The sequence below is a fragment of the Brienomyrus brachyistius genome, chromosome 2 (genome assembly GCF_023856365.1).
Source record: "Brienomyrus brachyistius isolate T26 chromosome 2, BBRACH_0.4, whole genome shotgun sequence".
Lineage (NCBI taxonomy): Eukaryota > Metazoa > Chordata > Actinopteri > Osteoglossiformes > Mormyridae > Brienomyrus > Brienomyrus brachyistius.
In genome coordinates this window covers 12,587,949-12,608,295 of record NC_064534.1, presented here as the reverse complement: position 1 = coordinate 12,608,295, position 20,347 = coordinate 12,587,949, and the positions used below count along the sequence as shown (strand labels likewise).

At 42.3% G+C, this 20,347-nt stretch overlaps 2 protein-coding genes across 4 annotated transcripts; both read left to right on the top strand.

Moving 5' to 3' along the window:
* The first annotated feature begins 259 nt into the window (after positions 1–259).
* On the top strand, positions 260–14,640 carry cbwd (COBW domain containing). 2 transcript variants are annotated; one of them, XM_048999886.1, is made up of 16 exons: positions 260–343; positions 744–860; positions 999–1,085; positions 1,888–1,984; positions 2,582–2,673; positions 3,635–3,694; positions 4,263–4,300; positions 5,781–5,827; positions 6,236–6,322; positions 6,668–6,712; positions 9,066–9,122; positions 11,314–11,365; positions 12,461–12,529; positions 12,638–12,703; positions 12,833–12,962; positions 13,956–14,640. In XM_048999886.1, the coding sequence occupies exons 2-16, from the start codon at positions 746–748 to the stop codon at positions 14,027–14,029; spliced, it is 1,116 nt and encodes a 371-aa protein (XP_048855843.1). In that variant the 5' UTR covers positions 260–343; positions 744–745; the 3' UTR covers positions 14,030–14,640. The 2 variants fall into 2 exon arrangements, with proteins under 2 accessions (XP_048855843.1, XP_048855834.1); XM_048999877.1 differs by having other exon boundaries at positions 276–454.
* A 132-nt stretch (positions 14,641–14,772) lies between these two features.
* Positions 14,773–17,774, top strand: foxd5 (forkhead box D5). 2 transcript variants are annotated; one of them, XM_048999858.1, is made up of 2 exons: positions 14,773–15,512; positions 16,442–17,774. In XM_048999858.1, the coding sequence occupies exons 1-2, from the start codon at positions 15,352–15,354 to the stop codon at positions 17,484–17,486; spliced, it is 1,206 nt and encodes a 401-aa protein (XP_048855815.1). In that variant the 5' UTR covers positions 14,773–15,351; the 3' UTR covers positions 17,487–17,774. The 2 variants fall into 2 exon arrangements, with proteins under 2 accessions (XP_048855815.1, XP_048855823.1); XM_048999866.1 differs by lacking the exon at positions 14,773–15,512 and adding an exon at positions 15,562–16,255.
* Positions 17,775–20,347: the final 2,573 nt, after the last annotated feature.

Genomic DNA, 20,347 nt, shown 5'->3' with positions numbered 1-20,347 from the left:
AGACTCATGGAGTCAACGGCATTAGCTGTGCCACCTTGGATTACATACAAATCATCCTGGAATAGTTACTGCAGGAGTGACACGAGCATTATCACACTCCTTAATAAGGAGTTACCTTTAAGGGAAATTTCATTTTTTTTTTATACACAGATGAAAGTGCTACATTTGTGCTTTATAACGTTATACTATGTAAATATAACGTAAAACTTTCCTCTGTAAATTGAACTTACTATTCATCAGATTAAGCGGAACCATAGACTCTGTGTTACGCCAGGGGAGCGGAATGACTGTAACACTGGAGCGAACGCGTGTTCCGCAGATCCGCAGTTTACAGATTAATAAGGTTAACGCGGCTGAGTGTGTAACTCTGATGCTTAATCGTTCTGCTTGATCATTTAATCGTGCACCTGTTGTTTCTTGCTTATTATATTGGAGGAGAGCTACGACAGGGAAGGTGTGAACTAACCTGTTTATGTCATGCTGTTCATGATAGCAGTTTATGTTAGTTGGTAACTAAATAAAAACAACAGAGTATATTTATTGGAACTAGTAAAGTGTTATAAATGTCAGAAACCGATGTGTAAAATCTGTATTCTTTCCTAGCTAATTATGTCATAATCTCTAAAATATAATCGGGTTTTCGGAATTACGGTAGATCGGAGCTACTGATGAGACATTTCCCTTTGTTAATTTCTTGCAGTTTGGAATACAGTAAATTAATTTTTGTTTATTTCTCCTTATAGCGATGGACTGTGTTTTAACAGATGAGGAGGATGACTGCCCGGAGCTTGTTCCAATTACAAGAAAGCAGGATATATCCACTGAGCAAATCCCTGTTACCATTATCACTGGTTATTTGGGTAAGATACGAGAATATGCAGAATAATAACATGAATATAATAAATACTTATAAGTTACAAGTTTGATGGTCATCTGCTTAAATGTGTGTTTTAAGTGAATTATACGGATAATGTCGTTAATTTATTTTTTTTCAATAGGTGCTGGAAAGACGACACTTTTGAATTACATATTAACAGAGCAGCATAATAAGAGAATTGCTGTCATTCTGAATGAATTTGGAGAGGGTAAGACAAACATCTATGTCACAAAAGAATGTATAAGATGATAAGAGGGTAAAATAACGTCGTGTCACCACAATAGCGATCAGTCACAAAGCGACATTAATATGCACATAATGCAGTTCTTAGGAGTAGAATTAATTTCTATTAAAATTATGTAGTATAATATATAATATTAGATCCTCAGTGATCCTCAGTGATTAGATCCTCAGTCTTTTTCCGACCACGTTTAGCCTGCAGTGAAGTAGTCCGCCCACAAGAGGGCAGCAAATGACTTTTGAATGGTGAATGAATGGCGTTGACGGTACAGAAGCGGGATACGTTTTAGTACCTACGGTTTTAGTGGCGAGGGTGATAATTATTTCTTAAAGAAAATTAATAGAAGCAGTGCATGTACATATTTCTTTTATTTTATGTTTGTAATAGTGTCATATTTGAATTGTTTTCAGTTTGTCAAAATACAATTAATTTAGTTGGAGAATTTAGAGAAAGTATTTCCTTGAAAAAGAGCAGAATTACCCAAGATGATGACACTATTCGTTGTGTGTATATTGCTGAGATATATCAGAATGCATCTCCTCAGTCCTACTCCTCTTAATCTACAACACTGCCCCCTGTCTTCTCATTCTGAATGTTACTTTAGCATGCCCGTCTGTTGACCACTTTTGCAAAGACCGTGACTGTATGCTCGGTGCTGCCTCCTGCTTTGGTTAAGGCTCTTTTCTCAAGATCTCGTTTCACCCAGAAAGGCTGCATTGAGTTTTCACGCAGCGGCAGAGTTCAGCAGAGCCTTGTATTCCTGCTCCAGGCAGCGCCCTGGAGAAGTCCTTGGCGGTGAGCCAGGCGGGAGAGCTGTACGAGGAGTGGCTGGAGCTGCGGAATGGGTGTCTCTGCTGCTCCGTGAAGTAGGTGCACTGGGGAGGCTCCCTGCTCCAGAGCTTTACCGATACTGGGTGTCCATAGTGATCGCAGGTCACGGGGTCAGTGTAAATGTTGGACAGCGTATAGGATACTGGTTGGAAAGCTGGACTTAATAAATAGTTCAGGTTGTCTGTCATGTTTACAGGGGTTCATCATAATTTCCACTATGATTTGAGGTAAAATGGAAACCAAGTATGGGTGACCAATTTGGGGGGGGTGTTAGAGTTTTAGTTGACAGCAGATAATCAGGTGCAGGGACGGATTTGACACTGGATATATTAATGTTTTTTGTATGCAGTGTGTGCCTTATTCCAGTAGACTTATAGTATAAATTGGAGCAGAGTTGTACTTGGGTGGGCCATTTGCAAAACGCAGTGTGTCAGTTTAAGGGCTATGTCATAAAAATATCTTTAAATTGTACAGTTTGGATAAAAATACAGTTAGGAAATTTGTGGTGGAATTCATCTTTAAAAGTTCTTCATTCATAATAAGTGTCAAAAGGGTTCTGCCTGGAAGAGGGTAGATTTCCCGGATTCCCAGATGATCCCAGACGTGTTCACTGTTTCTGCATTTGGCTGCAGGGATAATGGCTTGAAAGCTATTGAAAATCTCATGGAGAAGAAAGGAAAATTTGACTATATACTTCTGGAGACGACAGGCCTGGCTGACCCTGGTAAGGTCTTCTTCAGTCTAATTCATTTGCATGTTAATGTTAAAATCTTTTAGGTTCTTCTGTATAGCCTTGAAGTTTTTTTATATTAAATCGAAATATTGTTCCGTTGTTGCCATGACGGTCCTGAAATGGAGAGGTTCCGCCTTATCGAACTTCAGGTTCTTGTGCACGAATGCAAACGGCCCGGTGCCTCGATCCTCTTCCAATCAGGTCAAGAAAATTGTCAGAACCGCCCAGTCTGGTGAAGGGAGGGGGGGGGGGGGGGCACAAGGGAGGAATCAATAGGAATCAGTAAGTCATTACCAGAAGCCATGCTGGACAAGTGAACAGAGCAAATCAGTGACAGGTGTCAGGGGGCAGAGCAGAGCAGCTGGGGCTCTTTGGCACAGACAGACGTCCTGTGACAGGTGGCAGCATCACTGGGTGGGACGATGGGGGGGGGGGGGGTCCAGTCAGCCTGGGCTCCCCTGAGGCTCACAGAACAGTATCACCTCCGAACAGCTCCTGCTCTCTGGAAGCCTGTCAGAGCCCAGATTGCTTGTACTTCCCTTTTTTCTCTGCGTTGTTGTTTTCATTATCCTGCTATCAAATATTTACGCTGCTTTCGCGTCCCTGCTGACGGTTTGACAAAAAGTGCAATATGTGAACAAGCAGGGTGGGGTGCCGTTTCTTGTCACTTGTCTCTGCGGTAACTTTCGCCTGAGCAGAACACCTGGGAGACACCTCCATTTATGGCCCTTTGATCTTTGTAAATTATAAAGAATTGGCATGATTTGGTGCTTTTTAATTTCCAGCATTTCACAGTAACGGATCTTAACAGGGAACCTTTGCACAAATGATTCGAATAAAAGCTGGATCGCAATAATTTCCATCTTATTCATGGCATGTTGACAGTAAAATATACTCAGTTTTTTTTTTTTATTTCTTACATTGTGAATTTTCCTTTGATTTTGTAATGCAGGAGCGGTGGCCGCCATGTTCTGGGTAGACGCAGAATTGGGCAGCGATATTTATCTCGATGGTAGGAAGCGACCTTTGTGACACTCCTGCACAGTTACGGATGGGAGATGAATGTTTGACATGAAATACCCACATTTTATTGCCAGAACTGTGCTGTGTTTTCCCATGGCTGCATGAAAACAGACCACAATCTAGGGCTGTAACCTGCCACATCCATTACTAGCTTTACACCAGCTTATGGTTAAACCAAGGCTTCTTCAACCTTTTTTGTGCCATGGACCTCTTGGTGAGGCCCGTGAAGGCTGTGGACCTCATTCACAGAATAGTGATGTGAACATATCTGTGAAGTCACAGGTGCCACTACACCTGCTGTGGTTTGTGGTCTGCATTCATTGCTGCAGGAAGAGCTAGATTTCACTTGGAGGTTAGTGAAGATAATCATGTAAATTTTTTTCCCCATCCAAGTTCGCCGTCCTCCTGAAATCTGTCCTCGGAGTCCAGGCTAAGAACGCCTGGTGTAAACGGGCTGGTGTTCCTGGGAAAATACTTGGGAAAATGCTGCTATATGAAGGTTGTGTTTATTAGCATGTATTACTTTGCACCTAAGAACTACCATTTTTACTTTCCAGGAATCATTACAGTAATAGATGCAAAATATGGAATGAAGGTAAGTTAACCTTGCTTGGCGGTCAGGTTGAGATCGATAGAACTTTCTAGAAGATGTTCTTGCCTCCTTTCTCTCCCCCCCCCCCCCAGCTGTAAAAACCTCCTTTGCCCCCCCCCCCCCCCCCCCCCCCACCCCCACACCTGCCAAACATAAAAGCTTTGATTTAAACATTCCTGAGAGGGGCAGGGATGGTGACACCAGGATAATGGGCAGCTGTTTGACGGTGTCATGCTTGGCGGTTCGGCCTCTCATGCCTGTGGGTCCCTGACGCCCTTCTGTGGGCAGGCAGTTTGATTGAAACCGAAGGGGTCATTGTAATCAGAGGCGATCACGCTAATGGGATTGTCACCCCCCCCGGCGCCGTCGTCCACCCAGATACTCTCTGAAATATTCATAGGCTGCAATCTTGACAACGAACCTGGGGGAGAGCCGGGCCTGGGGGAGAGTGACGGGGGGGGTCACTCTCCTGTTCTTGCTTTTGTTCCATCTGATTTTTTTAAAGAAAAGTATTAATAAATAAAATAAATAGTGCATTGGATCCTTTTCAGTTGTCTCCAACCTGTCAAAGCGCAGAGACAGCAGGTCACAGCTATGGCTGATCTTCCCCATCAATGTCCGGAAATGGGATAAGGTCCCCGTTCGTAAATGTAGACAGAATAACAGGGGAAATGAAGCAGCTTGTCTTCCCTTGGTCACATAACGTGGGATTGACGTTCCCTCCATCCTGATTTGTCAGGGGATAGATGGCGACAGGCTAAGGACACAAGCGTAGAGCACGTCTGCGGCGTGCCCAAGCATCGTGTGCCAAGCTGAGAAATGCTCAGAAGCTCTTTAGGAACTGAAGCACATGGTTTCGTTTCATGGCATTTCCTGTGCTGCTGCCCGCAAAAGTAAACTCAAGTGGATCTAAATTAATCTCTCTCGGCTGGGAGGTCGGAGTTTTCAGAATGTGCTGTGTGCAGTTAATGCATAACGGCAGCATTTTCCTCTGATTATTACTGTCCAAGGTTCTGTACTGGCAAGCTGCTGAATGTGCTGGTCTCCTTCCCGCTGAGTTGTTAATTAATTAGGCTGGATAGGGCTGTTTATTGCCTGAATCGTGTTAAATGGAATGTGTCAGCTGAGAATCATTTTTCAATTGTGTTAATTAAGGTCAGTTATGGCATGTTTATAATAGTGAAAACACTGTCCATCGATCCAAGCTTTCAACGTGAAACCCATTGGGACCTGCAGCCCATCTCACACATACACTAGTGGAAATTTAGAGATGCCATTAAATGGTATAAACTCCCTCCCAGTTAAGGGAGGAATTAGTGTTTATTGCTACACTTCCTATTCGAATCAGGTTTAAAAACCCCTGGCCTGCCCCAGAACCAGTGCGAGGGGAGACTGGCAGCAGACAGGAGATTTTCGCTCCTCGGAGGGAAGCCGTTTACTCGGCACTGTGTCCCCTAAAGGGCTCCTGTTTTTTCTCTTTCAGCACCTGATAGAAGAGAAGCCCGACGGCCTAGTTAACGAGGCGGCCAGGTGCGATTTTACTCTTTGTTCAGTTGTTTAATTGTGATATTCAACAACTTAGTCATCCAACGCTATAGAGGAGACGCGTGGTTTTAGCTGTTCGCATTTTGCCGAACGAGCGTGGCAACAAATTGCAGGGGGATCCTCGCTTGCCATAAAATACAGCTGTTCAGCCCCCCCTCCTCTGTCTGTTTCTCTCAAACCAAATGTCCCCCCAACCCCCATGATCCCAGCCACCGCTGAGCCGGGTGGGGAGGTGTGAGTAATTCAGGCAGCCAGTGTGATCTGCGGTGGTCCGTCACCCTGCCAGGTTAAGGCCACGTAAATGAGTCCTCTGTCCGTTTGCCATAGGGCTGTGTGTCTGCTAAGCTCCTGATTTTTATAAGGGGGGGGGGTAACCTTTGGCTTGTTCTGCAGGCAGGTTGCCCTGGCTGACCTAGTCATCATCAACAAGACTGACCTGGTGGGCGAAGAGGAGCTGAGCCAACTCAGAGAGACAGTGAAGTGAGGGGAAGCTGCAGCAGTGTGTGGCAGTGCTGTGCAGTTGGTGCCACCTGACCCTCTGTAGGATGATGTCATAGTTAACGCCCCACCCACTGGTCACATGCCGATGATAATGCCAAATATTACCTATTAAATATAGGTCAGGTGGAGCCCTGATACTGTCTGACATGGATCCGAGTCTCAGGGTCTCTGGATCCCAGCTGTACCATGTGTTAGAATCGCTCTTAAAGAACAGCATCCTGGGATGCATCCAGTTTTCTATTTATTTTCAGAACGTGACAGTTCAGTTCTTGAATTTCTGTAATTCACAATCTGGAACATAACCTGTTTCATCTCTTTTTCTAGATCGATGAACGGCCTTGTGAGGATATTAGAAACACAGAAATCCAGGTAGGACTCTGAAACCATCCATGTTTTCTGTCTTTCACCTCCTATCTAGCATAAAGCAGCAGTGTTGTCAGAGGACACACACACACACGCACACACACACGCACACACACACGCACACACACACACGCGCACACACACACGCGCACACACACACGCGCACACACACACGCACACACACACGCACACACACACGCACACACACACACACACACACACAGCCAGGGCGATGGTGCCACCCACTGAGCCTCTGCGCATCTCTGAACCTGAAATGCTTATTTCTGAATAGCACATAATGCCCTTACAAATATTTTAAGAGACTTTTATCACTCCATCTTTGAAATTGAGCTTTTTTAGGACAAAACCTAATTGATTGTTATAAAATGTATTAAACCCATAAACAAAACTCTAAATGTTATATTGTAATATGGGATTATGGTACAAAACCTGATCCCTTTGACCCTCTGTTAGTGGCACTACTTTGTTTTGTTTGATGTATTTTTCCCTGGTTTACTCCACACTAAAGTGTGCAGTATAGTAGGAACGCATTACACACTGAAGTGTGCAGTATTGTAGGAACGCATTACACACTGAAGTGTGCAGTATAGTAGGAACGCATTACACACTAAAGTGTGCAGTATAGTAGGAACGCATTACACACTAAAGTGTGCAGTATAGTAGGAACGCGTTACACACTAAATGGTATAAAACCTGATCCCTTTGACCCTCTCTTAGTGCAGTAGTGTGTAGTAGGAACACGTTATACACTACAGTGTGCAGTAGTCTGTAGTAGGAACGCGTTACGCAGTAAAGTGTGCATGTAAACTATTACATTCTTAGAGCTCTCTGCAGAGTGTGCAACTGCCTCTGTACACCTTCAGAAAAAGGGTAAATCCCTGGTACAGTTTTGTGTCCTATGGTACAAACAACATTAATGTACCACCAATGGTACAAACATGCACCTTTGAGTTCATTTCTGTACCTTACTGATAGCTAGGGTACAATTGGCAGACCCTTGAGGGTGTAGCTCCAATTATAAGTAATTATACCCTCAAAGGTACAAATTGGTCCTTTTGTGACAGTGTAGAGCACAGTGGAAAGGTCTCTCAATCAAGAATCATCTGGTTCTTTGAAAAGTTGATAAGCGAGTACTACATTTATAGGACCCACTATGGTGCGAAGGACTGTGTGGCCAGACACAGCGAAGAATGGCTGCTCTTAAATGAAACAGCATATGGAGCATAAGAGGAAACAGGCCTGTTTTTGTTTGTTTAGCTGCAGTAGCTGCGGGCCAGAGGAACAGCCGCCTGATTCGCTGTAATTGCTACAATCCGAATGCTGCATGTTTTAGCTTCTCTGGAGACATTTTGGCATTTTTTGTTAGTTTAATTTGTTTATTAGTCCATGTAAATCGGGTCAGATGGTAGAAGCTGTGCAGATTTTCTTTTTTGACGTCGTGTGTGTTTCCAAGAGCTTGTTCCTTTGGGAGGAAATCCGTAGCCCTCTTTTAGTTGGGGGGGGGGGGGGATGCTTGTTGATGGATGTTTATGGATGACCCACCAGGGGTTTTCGATCGCTTTGTTGTTGTAACAGAGTAGATCTATCACTGCTGGACACAGACACTTTCCCTATGCCCACATTCACACAGCTCTTCTGCTGGGTGGGGCTGCCTTACTGCCGCACTGCCTAAGCAGAGGTCACCCCCTCCCCCTCCTCCCTCGCCAGGGACCTGTCTGTTTGGCTCACATTTGGTAATCTCTGTACACAAATGTGGGCTCTCTGGGGGGCGTTCCTGTCACCCTTTCTGATGGAGAGGTTCCAACTGACGTGAGCAAAAGGAAAGTTAAAGTAAATGAAATTAAAGGAACCCAGTGGATTGTAGTGGGTAACAGTTTACTGAACCCAGCACAGTATTTTTCTTTTTTTAGATTTGAAAGCTTTGCATGAATTATTGTTGAGAACACAAAGTAGGAGTACAGTCCAGGTATGATTTTGATTTCATTTTAATGGAAAAAATCCTGAATATTTCCAATTTATTTCATACCTTGCATGTAGAGCTTCTTTTTTGGATGTTCACTCTCTTACATTGAGGCATTTGTGTTAACGGTTGTATTGCAGGGCATTTTATGCAGTCAACATGATTACTTTTCCGCACTCGCTCATCCCTTTATTGTGAAATTTAAATTTCCCATGAATCTTTGGTGACAAAAAAGGTCAAAGTAATCTGAAATGACCGTATACGCTCAAGTTCATTTCCACCACTAACTATGATGCCCCATGCCAGGAACAACTCAAATATTGCGTTCTCTGTAATATTAAGCTGCGTTTATGTACGCTTGCTGCCTGTCTTTCTTAGGGTCGACTTATCCCAAGTGCTAGACTTGCATTCCTTCGACAGCCGAGGTGGCGTGTGGTAAGTATACCTGCTACAGAGAAGTATTTCTATCCCCAACCTAAGTATTTCTGTAGTGTTGTGTGCGTGTGTCTTACAAGGTTTTAGATCGTGCTTCTGCTGTTTTGTTTATCATCTTGCTTTTTCAAAGAGTAAAGGTCACTAAAATTGGTTGTTACAAGCCCAGCTCACATGGATGTTTTTTCAAGTTAAGTGAAGTAGGTTTTATTGTCATTTCTACCGTACACACAGTATATAGAGAAATGAGATAACGTTCCTCCAGGACCATGGTGCAACACAGAGCAGGACAACGACAGAGCAGCATCATAAGTGCAGACAGGACAGCATAACAGTGCAGATTGACAAGACAAGACAAGACAACATACAGTGCAAATTAACAGTGGAGTTACTGTATGGTAGCAGCGAGGGTTATTTGTGCAAAAATGCTGTGGGTAAAATTCAATCCCCTTTCCTCAGTGATATAGTCAAACCTGCAACCTGATCTATATCGGATGCTGGTTTCATGGTGAGATGATTCCGTACCTTTAAATTCAGCTGTTAGTTTAGAGAAATCAGTCCGGATCTGTTGCTTGCATGGTCGGGTTTAGTGATACTCAGCACTCGAATGTTGTCTTTGAATCTGTTATGGGTTTAGAATTAAATGTGTTTTGCATTCACTTAATCTGTCTGCAAACGGATAGTCCATCAAGCTTTCAGCCCCTTAGCTTGAACAGGGCTGCACAGGCCCGGGGCTTATGACTGGAGAGGAAGCCAGTCCATCACCGGACATGTACATGCACATAGTCACAATCATACACTGGGAGCAGTTTATAGATGCCAGTTAACTACCGGCCTGTCATTTGGAGGAAAGTCATGCATGACGAGAAGAATTTGCACAGATCAGAGGCCGGATTTCAACCGCCTTCGCTAGAGGTGAGAGGCAGCTACCCAATGAAACGCTAAGCCACCCTGATAAATTGCAAGTTATTCACCGATTGCCATTGTCCTGCATAACTACACACAAAGGCCAGATGGGGATGCATTATGGCCTGTTGATAGACGAGCATCTTTCCTCCAGAGTCACCCAGCTGTTGGGGATTAAACCTTTGTCACACCAGGCTGCTGGGAGGAACCTATCGCAACGTGCTAATCTGTACAGATACTCTCTTTAAGAGCCTTTCACCTTTACTGTTACACATCTGCTGCTTGCTTTGCTGACCTTTACAAATATAAATGACCCTTTTCTGTCTTGCTATAAGTGACTTCTGGGAAATGTTCACCCCCAGCTACTGAATGGACCTAGCTGTGTGGTTTGGTTATCCCCCCTCTGGTTTCCTACAACTCAAATGCTTTCCCACCACAGGAACATTTTTCATGAACCAGAACCTTTTTCTCAAACCAGGAACTTATGTCATGTTCCCATCATAGGAACTCAGCCCAATTGTAGTTCCTCTAAGGTAGTTCAAACTTTTTTTAGTCCCTCCCCCAGAGTAGGGGTGGGGCTTATAAGTAAAGTGCAGGCAAAAGAGGTAGAAGTAGTGGAGGAAAAATCAAACAGATGAAATTATTTTTCCTCTGGCAAAATAATGTGAAATTAAGTTACATCGTCTCTTTATAACTGCATGACAAATTTTGTTTGATAACTGACATGCTTCTGTCTAATATCGCTGGTGCTGGCAGAGTAACTTGTCAATGCTTATTAGTGGGATAACATAACATTGTTTTCAATTCCGTGGAAAAAGATCTATCTGTTGGCCAGATTTATTAATGAGTTATAAATGTTTTGCATGTCATATAAATAAAATATAAATAAAATGCAATTTGTTTCACATTATTGGACTGTGGGAGCATTTAGGAAAGTGATACACAAAAAACTAGCAGGAACTACAGAAGTTCCCAGTCAAGACAGCCCCAAAACCTGAAATCAGGAAGTAGGTTCCTAAACTTTCCATGGCTTAGATTAAGAATTGATATTGACCCCCCCCCCCCCCCCCCCAAAGTGTATCTGAACTAAACCCAGATAGGTACAGGCTAAGTTTAGTGGGTGGGCTAGTTTGGGGGGGGGGGGGGCATTGGTTGCTGATTTGTTTTTGTGTATATGGCTGGACTTTCTGACAACGGTACGTTTTGCTGTTATGGTCCCTGAAGTACACATCTATTATGTTTTACCACAGATTTGTATTTGTTTATATGATGTTCTCTCTTTGTCTAGGCTGCAGGAGAAGCTAGAAGCTGTGAAAACGGTACAACCACATCTAGATAAGGTGCTGAAGATCTGTGGTGAAGTGCTGTGGTTTTTCCATCCATCCATTAAGTGTGTCTAACAGACGATTGCCTTGTGAAATCGCCGCAAGGTCTCGGGCCGTTCCAGAGGTCTGATTAGACCAAAACTGCATATTTGGCATTAGGAGTGGGAAGATATTTCCACATTAAAATCTTGGCTGTTTATAGTTGAAGTCTAGCAAAGCTAATTGGCCCAGTGAGGCCCAGTTTCTATTTTTTCATTCTCAAGTTTTTAAAGTGGTATCACCCTTAAACAAGGCTTGTTGCCTCACACGTTTAACTGCAGCAAGGCCTGCTGTGACCAGTCGAAAAGTGGGAGTCTTACAGGCTTGTCCGGGTTTGTTCTCCACTTGTGTGTCCTGTAATGTTCACTCAGCAGGGAGCTAAATGCCTCAATTGTCGCCTGTTTCTCCTGATCCTCTTCGGGCATTCCCCGGCCACTCACCCCCTCATCCGGCCACCCACCCCCTCCCCAGTGGCTCTTTTCATGCAAATGGGGCCTCTGCTGTCTGTTGTTATACGAAGCTTTTTTTTAAAAAGGAAGTCTTTAGCACTGACACTTGCATACGATACCGTAAAAATTTCTACAAGTGACGCTTTGGAGCCCGAGGTAGTTTCCCATGATACAAATTCCGTGTAGCTGTGTTGGGAGTGTAGCTATGTTGGGAGTGTCCCAGTGGCCAAATTGATTGGGTTATAAGAAGGTCCACGTCACCATAATGCCATGTTCCTGTCATGTAACTTCTGCTTCCATGTTAATTACATCGACCAGTTCAGTTATTTCATGCTTTTTGTTAAGAAAGCCCATCTCTCCTGCTGTGTATATAGTAAGTCTGCAACATCCAGCTTTCCTGTGTTGTGATTGGTCCTCTGAAGGCTATGCTGAAAATCAGCATAATAAGCAAGAATTTTTCAGGCAACATCAGCACCTTGCATTGTGCCCGATGCTGATACTCCAGTGCTATTTCCATTTCCCATCCGGCTAATTTTTATAGTTAGGAATAAAATGGTTTTGTGAAGCTGTACAATGTGGAAATTACTCACACTTTGTTGTTTTACTGCTCATAATTTTTCAGACGATTTTGACCGTGACCTTTGAAGTACCTGGCAGTATTTCTGAGGATGACTTAAATGTATTTGTTCAGGTAAGGAACAAACAAAAAACCCAATCCACCAACATCGAAGTGTTAATTGTGGGTTAACAACAACTCGAATAAAAATGAAGAATTATTTAAGATTTTGTTTCTTTGCAGAATCTTTTGTGGGAGAAGTCGTACAAGAACAATGCTGGATTGGTCATGAATGTTATACGATTAAAGGTAAAATATCTGAGATGTAATATCCAAATGCACTATTTACACGTGCAGAAATAATGGTCTGAGACAGATATGGGGTTCATGTAATTGTTTTGTGTATGTCTTATTTTATTTTGTTTTATTTTGGTCCAGGGTATTGTATCGCTGCGGGAAAAGCCCCATCAGATGATTCTCCAGGGGGTGCATGAGCTGTATGATCTGGAGGAGACCCCCCAGGTGTGGAGTGAGTCTGCGCCCCGAGTCAGTCGCCTCATTTTCATAGGTGAGCACTGTTGCACTGCTAGTGTTCTCTGATTGTGATTCCGGCCTGTGTGATTTCTCTGTGTTGTGTTTGACTATATGTATGCCGTACAATTGTATCTTTGTACTTTATGTGATTTTACCTGACTGCTGTATGCAGGTATATCCCCCCCCCCATCATCCAGAAAGTGATATATCTTATCTAAGTCTTATCTTATTTCCATGTGTGCTTTTATTACCACTGTTATTATTATTATTGTTGTTCTTATTTGGTATTGACATTACTGGTATGCAAGTACGGATTTGGGGTATAAAGGTTTAAATGTGCATTCATTTCTTGTCTTACCAGTACAAATGTCTACTCATTTTATTCACATTTGCACTGTTATGACAAGAAATTAACGTACATTTCGACCTTTATACTACAAATGCGTATTTGCATACCAGTTATGTCAATCTCTGATTATTTTTTATTATTATTATTGATTGATTGATTGTTACTTTTCTTAAAAATTACCTATAATCTCACTACCTTACTCCAGGGTACAATAGCTATGCTCCTAGAACTGGAACTCATTTCAAGCCAGTACATTTCACATTTAACATTTCGCAAACATTATTGTGTGTGTGTGTGGGGGGGCAGTCACTGTTGTTTGGAGTTAAGGGCCTTGCTCAAGGGCCCAAAGGCGACATCACTCTGCTGCCATGGGATTTGAACCAAAAACATTCTGATGACAGACACAAACTCAGATACTGTTCATAGCCATCATACCGGCTTGCATTTACTGTACCCCAGGCAGGGCTATTTACAGTGATTACACTCTGACAGTCTCCTAATTGGTTGAGCAGTAGATACAGGTTATTACTTCCAACAGTGTTCTGTAATACCTGCATTATCCTGTGCTACAGCCGTAAACAAGGTATACCTGACTTTCAAAGCTGTGATAGTATCTCTTCGGTTCTGGACCCCCCCATTTTGGACACCCAGTCTAAACCCCCTCTCCTTTTTCTACAGGAAGGAACCTAGACCAGGAGATTCTGCAAGAAGTATTCATCGCTGCTGTAGTCAATGGAGAGAGCATGGGCTAACACAAAAACTCTTTGTCATTCTTCTGGTAAATTTCACATTGTATCGCTGTATGTCTCTCCATCTCAAAAATATACAGCCGGGGTGCCCTGTGTGATTGGTCTCCGTCATCCTTACAGAACATCAGACATAGTCCGAGTCCTCAAATCACTCAGAGGCACAGCAGAGGCACAATACGATGTATTACAACTACTGCTCACAGTGTACTAAAGAGGCACTTTACAAATATCAGCATGATAACATTCAGTTTTGAATATTTGAAACTGATCTACCCTCCCCCATTTTTATAATCAATCAAACGTTTCTAAACTGTATGCAATTTAAATTGATTTTTTAAATGGAGATCATTTCAGTAATGTATTTTCCATAACATCTTATGAAGTAAATTCTAGCACTGGAATTTTAAACAAAAAAGCAAAAAAACTCAAAGCTGTTTCTTAACGATTAATTGTCCCTGAAGGTTTACTGTTTTGCGCATTAAATTATAACGATCGTATTTAATTTTAGTCTGTAGTTTTTTTTTGTTTGTTTCTGATTCATTAAAAGTTTACGATTATATAAATCTGTTTGCGACTTTGATAGTATAGTTATAATAAATTGTATTTTGCTGTTACCGTTACGTGTCGATTTATTAATGGCAGATTTTTATGATTATTTCATTTGTTACGTTTCTGTGTAAAAGTGGCGATTTGTCTCACTATGTGAAGTAGCTATAAGGAGTTTAAAAGGACGCGGTGTACGTGTGAGCGAGGCGCTGAGAGTAACAAACAGCTGATTGTCCTTCCAAGAGTTATTTTATCGGGATTTTTCAGGGTCGCGGTCGTTTTCATAGTCTATATGCTTAATAACAACGATAATAATTATTATTATTGTTATTATTATATTGTTACTAATACCGATACCTGTTAATGCCAATAATGTTAATGAGCGTTTGGACTACATTAAGTGTTTTCACGCAAGCTTAATTTTATCAAGATGAATTGAACTGATGAAATAATAATAGTTCGTTTAAGCAAAATAAAACAGGCGTATTATATTCTCGCCGTTGTTGATCACTCATACGTACCTGCAATTTGTCTAATTTTTAAGGGAATTTGCGTCGTTTTATTCATATTCACTTAACCTATTACAACTGAAAAGGTGATACCACCAAGATTTTCCAGCATCCCGCAAACCCGCAAAGTTGAAGAAATGGGCGTGATCGGCTTAAGCACTCGTTTGCAATTAAGATTGACTTTGGCAGTTAAATACATATCCGAGCCCCAAGGATGTTCTTTGAGGATTTTTTTTTTGTTCTTTCAGCTCCCCCTAATAAAAGTCTTCCATGTTGCATTGCCTAACCTTACACTCTAGCTGTGTCGTTTCCTACCTGATTCTGATGCTGATAGCCCATTTTACTGCCGTCTATAGCACCTTTCCTCCGGTGCCGGCGGGGTGCTTCGCCATGGCCATTTTCATGGTCACACCACCTGCAAAGATCTTGAGGTGACAAACTAAACTAAGCCCTGGGGGGTCGAGGGGGAGAATCTTCTTGAATTATGCGTGGTGTTAAAATTCACGTCTTGTGTCTTACGGCGAAACTGGGGTGGGCTACTTCGCTTTTTAATACGAAGAAGGCTTTAATAACTTATTTTTTTCCTTTGTGGTTTTATACATTTTCATCAGTAGTGTTCACCTCTCGGGACCATCACATTGCAGTGCTTCATATATTACCAATCAGACTCTCCCAGTTAACTTTTATGGTGTGGGATTATTTCGTATTTTATAATCTCATCATGAATGTATTGAGTAAAATATACATAACATAACATGCATTAATAACATAGATTCAATTCTTTCTCCCTGCATGACAATTAAGGAGCAAAATACAGTTGGGAAAAGGTAGGAAGAGCGTTGAGGTTTTTTAGGTGTGTTACTGTTATAGTAAGGCATTTATATAGCACAATTATCGCAGAACCTATGTTTCATGTTGTTCATAACGACTAACTGTTAACCGTTTCTTAACCGATGATCAAACGTTTAAAAGTGTTTAAAATGATCATCTCTGTTGGTCGTTTTCAGCTAAACGTTCTTTTAGCACTCAGAGTACCTTTTTATCTAAACCCTAATAACTGGTGTGATTTTCGATATCGTCCTGTGTTCACTATAGTTAGCATATAAACGTGGGCTTTACTTTCCGCGTTCCCCCCACCGGAGCAATCGTTCGGATTCCCTGCGGTGACATGCAGGTTCTGATAGGTTTAGCCGTCAATGGGACAGTCAGGGGGCGAGGACCCACCCCTCATAAAAACCCGAATTGACCAATATCGTAACAAAGTCGGAGGGGGCAGTCAGGATAGTAGTGCGGAATACCACGTGTTGACGTCGGTCTTCTTTACATTGAATTTATCTTTGTGCTTGTATGTACATTTTAGACGGGAAGTTATGACTCTCTCGAAAGAATACGAAGCAAACCAGCAGCGAAGGCTGGTGCCGCTGGATGAGGGTGAAATCGACATTCTGGGGGACGGTGACCCTCCTGATCACCACATTGCAGAGGCCTTCTTGTCCCTGCGAGATGCTTCGGTGGATGAGGCGTCGGCCGAACCTAGCGCCGAACTGGACTCTTCCGGAGCCGATTCGTCCGGTGAAAGCGAGAGCAGCTTCTGTTCATCTGGTGAAAAGCATCACAACACAGTCAAGCCGCCTTATTCCTACATCGCTCTCATCACTATGGCGATCCTACAGAGCCCAGAGAAGAAACTGACGCTCAGCGGCATCTGTGACTTCATAAGCAACAAATTCCGTTATTATAAAGAGAAGTTTCCCGCGTGGCAAAATTCTATTCGGCACAACCTATCACTCAATGACTGTTTCATTAAGATCCCTAGAGAGCCCGGAAATCCAGGAAAAGGCAACTATTGGTCCCTGGACCCTGCATCCGAAGACATGTTCGACAACGGAAGCTTTCTCCGAAGAAGAAAACGATTTAAAAGAAGTCTTCCAGAATATGTGAAGGACAGCTTTATGCTGTATTCGAATTTAAATTTTCGGCCATATGGGCGCCCATATTGTGTTCAGGGTCAAAGTGCCGCAGACGCAGGATCGCCGCGCTACCTGCCGCTACAAGACGGAGTCGTAACTCCTTCCTCTTATTACCAGTATCAGGGCGTCCGCGGCGGAAAGGTCACGGGACCCAAGGGACTTCAGATGCAACTATACGCAGCATCTCTCCAACCTCAGAAGTCCACACCTGTGACACGAAATAAATGTCCTTTCAGCATCGACAGCATAATGGGAATAAATTCTTCTAGTGTGCAAAACCCCAGCTTCCAGGGTCCGACAGACTACTCCAGCTTGCTAAGGAGACCAACCACCTACTTGGTCCAGACAATGTTATCCGCTCCAAGAACTTCGTTCAACTCATCTCCCGTGAATGTAAATCCACCCGAACTGCAGCAGATGCGGTACCTACACTGAAAGGAAGGTGGACACTTTCGTGTATATAGATCACATCTTCAGATGCTGCTGTGAATTGTGAACACGTATTGTGTAAGCTGTACGCTTTCTATATAAAAGATAAATAGCGAGATACGACATATAACACTGATAGTTGTAATGTATATAATATGTAGTAATATATTTATTAAATGCGTAATGTAAAGGAAGACAGTCACGAGAAAACCAGAGATACTATGTATTTAAAGTTTTTGTCGGTATATGTTTTGTATGATTTCAGATGCTTAATTAAAAAAGCCCTAACTGTCACTGGTATGTCTATTTTTTCAAAATGTTTGCCGGTGTGTTGGATATCATGCCTGTTAGTTAATTAAAAAAATGCGCGCCAAGGCCCCTATATTAAAATACTTTACGGAGAGATAATTGGCTAAGATAGAATTCGTGTCTGACATCAAGCGCCTACTCACTAGCCGTTTCATAATCAAGAGTTATACATTCAGTGGGTTTGAATTAAAACGTAAAATAAACTATTGAGAGTTTAGTTTTAGGCCATATTTAGTATCCAAACATTAAGCAGTCAATAATAATTATAGACAGAAGCATAAATACATTGAGAAACAACGGTAGCGCTGTCTGATACATTCCAAATATCTTCCTGTGTAGCAGTTCTCCTAGCAGAGATGGCGGTGGACAGATCGTTTAATTATCTACGTCAGTAGTTGAAAACAGAGTATGCATCATGTTGGACCCATGCTGAGAGCAGCCATTAAAAAATAATAGAATGACATATAGTAGAAGACCACTTAGTAAATGTCAATTACGGTATCGGCATTGCTGATTGTTAGTCATCACAGTTATCTTGGCCGCTAGTAATACCAAGACGATAATAAATCAAGTCATGATTTGATAAAAGTTTTAATGCAGTCAGCCTACCTTGATTCATTGATCAGGTGCTTTTGTGTTTGCATTCGTTAAGCTTGTTGTTTTGCGTGTTTCATTGACAAGCCTGCTGTTGCCCATACAGAGCTTACTGTGCGCCCCCAGCAGGGCTGCGATCTTTGGTCAGCTGGCTGGAGTGAGATCTTCAGTTTGAGCTAAATCTGCACACGCATTTACAAGTATGTAACTGTTTTATTAACTTGTAAACAGTCTGTCCGGTTTGCAAATTACCTTAGCACTTTTGATTCAGCTAATTTTAGGTTTGTAATGGAATAATATGCACTTGCCGTAAAATTTCTTGCGTGAGCGCGAGAGTCTAAAAGTGTGAGATGCATGAGAGTTGGCTAACCTGCCCACCAGACTTCGTGCGGTCAGAAAAAATGGTTCGGCAATACTACAGTTTTGTGCCCGAGGGTATACAAATAACATTAATGTACCCCCGATGGTATAAAATGTTCATCAAAGTCTATTTCTGTACCTTAAAAGGTACAGTTACAGCCACGGTAATCAACTGGCAGACCAGTGACAAGTAATTGTACCCTCAGAGGTACAAATTAGTACTTTTTTCTGACGTCGTGTGGCAGAAACTTGAATTAAGTGTATAAAACATGTCATAGGCATGTGAATGAAAGTCATCAGAAGGCACACAACTGATTTTTAACTGGCGAGGTACAATATATCCTACTTTCATTATAGACTTTTATTATAAATTCAAGTTATGCTTGAAATAAACTTTATAAAAAATTATTTTACTTGTCGCACACAGGTAGTAGGCCTACCAAAACTTCCAATACTTACTTTAACATATTGATGTTAAAATCAATGCATTTGCGTCTATTAAAAACACACGAAAATTGATAATATGCATAGTGATATGCATAGGGTTGGTGCCCTGTCCTGGCTCTGAAACACTGCAGCCCTGCATAGGACAAGCTGGTATAGAAAATATATGGATGGATGGATGGATGGTCGTCACTTTCAGCTGCCAGCTCTCACATAGCTTGTTAGATAGACTTGTAGGCCTGAATATAAGTAATAAGTATAAGTAATTTCACCTGAAGTCGCAGTTCTTAATCATGTAGTCCCGAATGGCCGCGACGTTAGGGCATCAATGTGATTAATTCGTAATTTGTAGTGTTTGTGTGAACTGCAAAATTGAAGATTACAACGTTACTTTCAATACGCGCGTATCTTAAACGGTATTATTGTAGGATCTGAATGTTGCAACAGTTAAATTAAGCTTTATTAGAAGAATAAGATGGTGAGTCACGCTGCCCTATCCAGGATAAGCGACTGGAAAGTGGATGGATGGAAATCGTGGGTCAAAATCCAACGCATCTTGACAGGCCTTCTTTGTGATAATAATGCCACCGTGCGGTTCAGTTTCGCAATTGCAAGCAGGAGACGCATTGAGGATTTTTATGTAGTTCTTCTATATAAATATCGGGTTATAATCCATATATAGACAGCCATCTGAATGCCCTATTTTCGTCATTAATAATTGAAATGGAGACGCTGTCATGATCCTGCGCAGGGCGTGCTTGAAATTCGAGGGCTCCTGACAAAATATCACCTTGCCTCCCCCCCAGTTCATGGGCCCGACGTATTCAAGGGTTCTGGTCAAGTGCTGGACCCCCGGAATCTGCCAGGATATCCATACCCCTCGGATGCCCCTAATCCTGCGTAGTCTTGTTCACTGACAAATGTGGGTTATAAGGACTGGATTGGTCAATTTTCCTCAGAAGGGAAAATATTGAATATTTTTTGTGTGTCGCAGACGACATTATGACATCCGTTTACGCTGATTATATATAGCACACGCTTTGCTTTCCGAATGTCAGCTTCAATGGGCAGATATGGGCAATTAGTTGAACCCACATACTGACAGCACTTGACTCAATCTGACAAGTGCTGAACACAAAAAGCATCCAGTTACAACGTTG